The sequence below is a fragment of the Olea europaea genome, chromosome 14, assembly GCF_002742605.1.
Source record: "Olea europaea var. sylvestris chromosome 14, O_europaea_v1, whole genome shotgun sequence".
NCBI classification, from domain to species: domain Eukaryota; kingdom Viridiplantae; phylum Streptophyta; class Magnoliopsida; order Lamiales; family Oleaceae; genus Olea; species Olea europaea.
In genome coordinates, this window is record NC_036250.1 from 1,121,450 (window position 1) to 1,129,498 (window position 8,049).

The following is an 8,049-nucleotide window of genomic DNA, read 5'->3' on the forward strand; positions in this document are numbered from 1 at the left end:
ACAAAAGACTCTTTTAGGATAATTATGGCACTTGTTGCACATTTTGACCTTGAGTTACATCAGATGAATGTTAAGACGGCGTTTCTCAATGGAGACATTGACGAGACGATCTATATGGTGCAACCAGAAAACTTTGTGTCTGGAGACTCGAAGAATATGGTTTGCAAAAAAAAAGAAATCCATCTATGGGCTCAAGTAAGCTTCCTGTCAATGGTACCACAAATTTCATCAAGTAATTATCTCATTTGGTTTTGAGATGAATGCTGTTGATGATTGTGTGTATCACAAGTTCAGTGGGAGTAAGCATATTTTCCTGGTTTTGTATGTTGATGACATACTGCTTGCCACTAATGATATAGGCATGTTGCATGAAACCAAGAGATTTTTATCAAGGAATTTTGAGATGAAAAGATCTTAGTAACGCCTCTTTTGTATTAGGGATTCAAATACATCAGGATCGCTCTCGAGGTATTCTTGGATTGTCACAAAAGAGCTATATCGATAAAATACTTAAGAGGTTTAGCATGTAAGACTGCAAATCAGGTGATACCCCTGTCGCTAATTGAGACAAATTTAGTCTCGGACAATGCTCGCAAAATGACCTTGAAATTAAGGAAATGCAGAAGATTCCATATGCATTAGCTATTGAGAGTCTAATGTATGCTCAAGTTTGTACACGTCCAGACATAGCATTTATTGTTGGAATGCTAGACAGATATTTAAGCAACCCTAGAATGGATAATTGGAAAGCAGCCAAAAGGGTTATGAGATATTTAAAGAGAACAAAGGATTACATGCTCACATATAACAGATCGGATCAGTTGAAGATCATAGGGTACTCCAATTCTGATTTTGCTGGATGCCAAGACAGTAGAAGATCCACATCAGGCTATATCTATCTGCTAGCTGGAGGAGCTATTTCCTGGAAGAGTGCCAAGCAGACACTCATAGCTTTTTCTACCATGGCTGCAGAGTTTGTAGCATGCTATGAGGCATCTAACCAAGGAATATGGCTGCGAAACTTTGTCACTGGGCTGCGCATTCTGAACGGCATAAAAAGACCACTAAAGTTATATTATGACAATAACTCGACAGTTTTGTATTCCAACAACAACAGGAGTACATCTAAGTCAAAACACATTGACATTAAATTCCTGGTCATGAAGGAAAGAGTACAGAGTGGACAGATTTCCATAGAGCACATTGGGACGAACTCCATGATTGCGAATTCGCTTACTAAGGGATTGCCACCCAAGGTCTTTCATGAGCACACTGCTCGTATGGGTGTCAGATTTATTGAGGATATCGTGTTTTAGTGGGAGTTTGTATTCTTATTGCCTCATGTTTAATTGGACACATTTGTGTAGTTGGATATTTTTCTGTACAGAGATAAAGTATTCAGTTCATTTCACTCTGTTATTATATTCAGTATTGATCTCACTTAAGATATAAGGTTGGACCAGTTGAAAATAGACATGTTTGGATCACATAACATGTAATTTTCATGCTACGCTCCCATGATTGATCTATGTCATTTGTTTGTATGGGTGTACGTGACCATTGATGGATTTAGTCACGTTAAGTGTGACGAAAATCGCTTTGATCCTACATCAATATGACTAATGGAGGAGATTGTTTGGAAATACCCTTAATTATGATAGCAAATTTTGAGCTCATAAGGTTGTGCATATTTAAAAGATTACATGTATGGCCCAATGGGAGATTGTTGGAAAAATTTTATCAATTGGGGCCACACATGTATATGATTAAAGTGTGCGTTGCTATCTTATAGTTTTTGTCCATTAAAGTGATCCAATGAATTTAATTTTGGACTAATGGGTATCAATTATTATGGGATTAAAGTGTAGAGGCCGGGTAGTTGTTTTAAATTGATGAGGGGCCAATTTAAAACAAATAAAAGATGATAACTGCCTAGCAGTTATTTATCATGGGGTCATGGTCCCCAATTGACGTGATTTTTTCTCATAACCTCTACATCCCCATCAACAGAGAGTTTTTCAAGAATTCAAAAGGAAAATCACGAATCAATTGGAAGATTGTAACCCGTTCAAAATCAATTACAATTATGGATCAAGGTACGCTTCCGCTTTCATTTTGTTCTCTTTGATTCAATGTGGATAAATTTATGAAAGGATTAAAATTGGATTATTAGTTCCGTTCAAATCTAGATATCTGAATTTAAATTCTATCACGCAATGCTTGCAAGAAGATTGATGAGCTAACAAGGGAAAAAGAGGATATTTATAGAAAGATAGAAGAGGTGAGGTGGGATAGTATAAAGTTCGAACAACAAATGGAAACAAGAGGCACCAAGACGAGAGTAAGCGTATAGAGTTCGAACTCATCATGAGGAGGATCAAAGGAAGGCCTATCAAATATATTTTTGTTATTCTGTTATTTGTTTCAAGGCATACAATTTAGTGGATGTTGAGAAGTTTTTGGGTTGAATGCAAGTAAGTAGTGACTATTTTAACTTTTTTATAGTTTGAACCTATGAAATAAAGCAATGGAGTCAAATTACTTGTGATCATATTACTTGTGAATATACATTTTAATACTTTTAATTCACAAGGATAAGAAATTAATATAACAATAAAAATTTATATTTTTTCCGTAAATCCTAAACATATTTGCATCAAATTTATTTACGTAGGAAACTTTCATCAGAAATCAAGAAATACATTTTATTCGAAGGAAATAATATAGGAATTTGCCAACGAAAATAGAAATGGACAAATCCATCAGTAATTTCCATCAAACCAAGTCATCGTTGAAATTGTTGCTAATAACTTCCATTGAAATTCGTTAGTATTTCCAATGGATAAAAGTCTATTGTTAAATGGTGATTACTGACGAATTACATTGGTGTCAAAAAATTACTGACTGGACTTTCACCTTCAGTATGTACCGAAGGAAAAATTCCAAGGGTAAATAGTTTTACCGACGTCATTTCAACCTTTACTGATGAATATATCCATCGCCGATGCCACCTATTTTAATAGTGGAAGTAAATAAAATAAAATGCAAAATGTGAAAACCATAGGTATACAATATAAATTAACTTTGTAAACTAAGATGTCCAGTAGCTATGCTTAATATTGATGCTTTTAGCTACTTTTCTTAATGGCATATATTTCATCAAAATAATCAACTAAAAAGCCACTTTTAAGCTTGTTCATACAAAATGACTGAAACAAAATATATACTAATATACATGTTAACTGATGAGTCTGTTACACTCATGATTTTTGCACAATTTTAGCTTGATTTTTGCTAGATCTTATGAGTATAGAACGTTTTTTATGTGTTTGTTAGTATTGTTTTGAAGATTAGGAGAATCGATGTGAAAAGAAGTATTAAAGTGGACGAAGAGGCCAAAAACACGGAATTGGGGCAGAAAGATGGCGCTTAGGCGTTGCATTCATAGCGCCTAGGCGCTACGAAACTGAAAAAAAAAAGAAGATGAAATTTGGACTCGAGAGGTAGCGCCTAGGTGTTACAACCATAGCGCCTAGGCGCCACATCCATAGCGCCCAAGCGCTACCATAGCGCCTAGGCACCAAAACCATAGCGCCTAGGAGCTACCATCAGCGCCTAGGCACTGCGATCAAAGATCTAGGGCGCGTTTTTTGGGCCTTTTTAGATCCATAAAAATTCTACTTCTACATAAAACGGAGGGGGCACCTATAAATATATCTTCCTCATACTTTTGAAGGGTTCTTGACATATTGGAGAGAAGACAACAAGAAGGGAGATTCAAAAGAGAAATTCAAGAAGATTAACACCAAGCAATTGAAGATTAGAAGCATTCATTGGAAGATGAACGAGATCTTGGTGTAAGAATTCTACTTTTTCTTTTACATCTTTATTACAAACTCGGTGATGTATTCTAAGACAAATTCCTACCTTTCTTCTTTATTATGAGTAGCTAAATTCATTGTTAGGGGGAATAATGTAACCAATTGGGATCTTTTACATTCTCTTATTAAAACTTTCAGTTTTTAATTCTTCCATGTGTTGATTTTGCTATGAGTTGAATGCATTAAATTATCTGATCAATAATTTGATGATTTTTGTGAATTTTTTATAAATAGAGATATTAGTTTAGGATTTAGACCATGTAGTAAAATCAAGTACATTGGTATAATGAGTAGAGATACCTATACCATTTATCGCGGTCATAATTGAATTCCTAAGATATAGAACTCGTTTAACTAAATTGAATTTGCATAGAAATATGAAATTTAATTAGTTGAATAGGCTCAATGAGAACTCGAGAGGGGTAAATCGAATACAATAGGAGAATTTAATCGAGCATTACATTAAAATTGAGTTTTAATTTGAGATGTAAAGGTGATCAATTGGTGAAGTTATTCTACCTTGACATTCATTCATTATTTAATTCTCCAACCAATCGTGTGAACATTCATTTATTTTCTAGAATTTAGATTAAAATCCAGATTTTACAACCTTTGATTTGTGTTAGTCAAATAGTAGTTAAAGAAAGAATGAATTAAGTGCTAGAAAATAGTCATTGTGGGATCGACAAATCGGACTCTCAGGTCCACTATTACTTATTACGGGTCGTACACTTGTGAAACAAAATTTTACAACAAATTTTTGGCGCAATTGCCGGGGACTATTTCTTTTAGTCTTAATTTATTTTTTTTATTTTAACTGTTATTTGATTTGTTTATTTTTCTTTTATTTAAATAAAATTGTGTTCGTTGTATGCTCCGTGCACAAGGCAACGATCTTGAACCATTTGATTCGGAGATAGAAAGTACCTTCAGACGAAGACGCAAGGAACACAAACAAAAACAGCAATATCAAATGGCTGACAATCAACAAATCCATATCCCCATTCAGCCGATTGGGCAAATGGCCGCAAGAGTGGTGGTACCACCGGAACAGCAGCATGAGCGAGGGGAAATAAATGAAGGTGATTTGCCAGTATCAATGTTCCTGACACCTATAGCAGCACCCATGCGCTCCAGTATTGTGTATCCAGATTTTGGGGTGAATAACTTTCAGATCAGGCCGGATTGGATTAACTTGATGAACAACACTCTGTAATTCTACGGGTTACCTCATGAGAATCCGAACACACATTTCTCCAGATTTCTCAGAAATTATCAGAACTTCCATGCTCCGGGGGTCAATGAAGATGCTATTAAATTACGACTATTTCCATTTACATTGAGAGATGCTGCTTTGGAGTGGTTAGATGCGGAGCCTCATGCTAGCATTACTACATGGGAAGAACTGATCAGGAAATTCTGCAACAAATTCTTTCCACCAGCCAGAGTAGCTAAAATCAGATTGGAAATTCAAACTTTTCAATAGAAAGAGGGAAAAAGCTATCATGAGGCATGGAATAGATTTAATGAGCTGATGAGAAAATGTCCAAACCATGGAATCACTCAAGGAAACCAAGTGTAGTACTTCTACACCGGACTTACACCATTGTCAAAATCTCAAATTGATGCCTCTGCTGGAGGATCAATCATAGGGAAATCAGTGCAACAAACCATAGACCTCTTTGAGTTAATTGCCACCACACATTCAATGTTCTCATCAGAAAGAGTGGTACCACCAAAGGCAGCAGAAATGTGTGAATTAGACAACACAACATCTACCAATGCATAGATAGCAGCTTTAACAAAACATGTAGAGTTACTTGTAAAATTGCAAACACATGGAGCAAATGCAATGATGGCCAGTTCAATATGTGAGAATTGTGGGAGAAATCATGCTACAGAGAGCTGCATGATACTCACTTCTTCAGAAGAACAAGTAAACTTTATTCAAAATAGCTCCCGTAATTTCAACTCATATGGTAACAATTTCCAGCAAGAAAGAAGACCAAATTTAGGGAAGATGTTTCAACAATATGTGCAGAAGACGGACAAGGTGTTCCAACAAATTGACACGAACTTTCAAAATTAGCAAGCATCCATCAAGAAACTGGAGACACAAATTGGTCAAATAGCACAACAACTTGCAGAATGTCCACAAGGGACATTGCCAGGTAATACAATGATAAATCCTAAGGAATAGTTGATGGCAATTAAAGTAGTGGAGAACGATCCACCCAGGGCTCCCTTAAAAGTTAAAGCATATGTACCTCCACTTTCGTTTCCCCAAAGACTTCAAAAAAAGTCGATGGAGCAAAATATTCATGTCATAAATACAAAGAGCGAGGTACAAGCGCCAGAGCTCACTACAGAGAGACCCAAAAGAAAAAATGACCAAGAAGTGATTGATGAAGCTACAAGGGTAGAAAAATCTGTACCAAACACAACTGAAAATGGAGAAAGTACAGAAACATCAGCTACCAAAGCACTAAGTCCAGACAAATCTTACATGCCTCCCATTCCCTTTCCTCAAAAGCTCAAGAAGAACAAACAAGATACAAACTATGAAAAATTTCTCGATGTTCTCAAGAAGCTCCAGATCAATGTTCCGTTCATAGATGCGATACTACAAATTCCAAGCTATAAGAAATTTTTGAAAGAGATGTTGACAAAGAAAAGAAAGTTTCCGGAGTTTGAAACTGTGGCATTAACTGAGGAAAGTAGTGCAAGAGTCCAGAGAAAATTGCCTCCTAAATTGAAGGATCCAGGGAGTTTTACTTTACCAGTTTCAATTGAAAATTCCTATTCAACTAATGCATTGTGTGACACTGGTGCTAGTATCAATCTAATGTTGTATTCTGCTTACAGGAAATTGGAACTAGGTGAAGTCAACTCAACATCAATAATGCTACAACTTGCTGATAAAACAATTACAAGGCCACGTGGCAAAGTTAAGGATGTACTAGTAAAAGTAGGAAATTTAATATTTCCTGTGGATTTCATTGTATTGGACATACCAGAAGATCGAGACATTCCAATTATATTGGGTCGACCATTCTTAGCAACGGGACGAACCTTTATTGACATGGAGAAGGGAGAACTAATCTTGAGGGTGGATGACAAGCAGGAGATATTCAATATTTACATCCAATATGAGAAACCTCCCAATAAAAATGATTACTATAGAATTGATGAAGAAGAGCCACCTGATCAACGAAACTGTCAGAATAAAAAAAAAATTTGGAGAACTTCTTGGTAGAGATAAGAATGGACAAATCAAAGTTTGGAGAGCAAAAAGGACTGCATCAATGAAAATTGCACAAAGTGCAATTATGGAATAACTTGGTTTGAGTCACCATGATAAATCAGCGACACAAGTCAAGCTAATGACTTAAAAGAAGTGCTTCTTAGGAGGCAACCCAAGCTTTTATTTTATTTATTTTGTTTTCAAAGTTCTAAGATAGTTTAATTTATAGTTTATTTAGGAATCATCACCCATGCACCTTCTACCCATAGGTCTTGGAGTAATTAAGTTGGTTATTAGATGTTTGAGCTAAGTAATCCTTGTTCCATGAGTTTAATTTTTCAAATTTAATTTTTCAGGAACATGACGTCGCGGAACACTCAAACCAACATGGACATGGAGAAAATGGGACAAATCTCAAGTTTGGGGGAAAATGTAGAAGAAGAGTCAATCAAATGCAGCCAGCACCAAGATACCACAACATCATAAGCAATACTGACATTTCAAGGAACTCCTCCTCCTTTTCCTTTAAATTTCACATTGAGGACAATGTTTCAGTTAAGATTGGGGGAGTGACATCATTTGCTTATATTGTTGAGTTTCTCGAATGCTTATGTGTGATTTGCTTGTTTTATGTGTTTGTGTTTTTATTCAAAAAAAAAATTCATTTCGTGTTTTTTTGCATGCTTGTGTGTGTCAGATAACCTTGCCGGTATTGATATGCGTAATTGAGAACATGCGTTGATTTATGAATTGCGGACTAGTTATGTGTTTAAGTTAGATTTTTGCTTATTCATGTGAAACGAAAATTATTTTTTGCACGTGAGTTGATTGTAGCGTTGTGCATGAGGAGGTTGATTCACGTTTATAGGTTGAAATAGAGAACTTAGATGCTAAACCCAAACAACCATTAAATATCACAATACC

General features: G+C 35.7%; 1 protein-coding gene across 1 annotated transcript; it reads left to right on the forward strand.

The window, feature by feature from the left end:
* Positions 1-6,084: 6,084 nt before the first annotated feature.
* On the forward strand, positions 6,085-7,867 carry LOC111409711. The gene is made up of 3 exons (XM_023039721.1): positions 6,085-7,099; positions 7,681-7,739; positions 7,823-7,867. The coding sequence occupies exons 1-3, from the start codon at positions 6,085-6,087 to the stop codon at positions 7,865-7,867; spliced, it is 1,119 nt and encodes a 372-aa protein (XP_022895489.1).
* Positions 7,868-8,049: the final 182 nt, after the last annotated feature.

Bases quoted from the DNA above. Each gene is read 5' to 3' on its own strand.
- LOC111409711 (XM_023039721.1), top strand. From the start codon at position 6,085: ATGGCAATTAAAGTAGTGGAGAACGATCCACCCAGGGCTCCCTTAAAA. The intron at 7,100-7,680 runs GTCAGAATAAAA...ACAATGTTTCAG, and splicing joins GCCACCTGATCAACGAAACT to TTAAGATTGGGGGAGTGACA. The intron at 7,740-7,822 runs GTGATTTGCTTG...TGTGTGTGTCAG, and splicing joins AGTTTCTCGAATGCTTATGT to ATAACCTTGCCGGTATTGAT.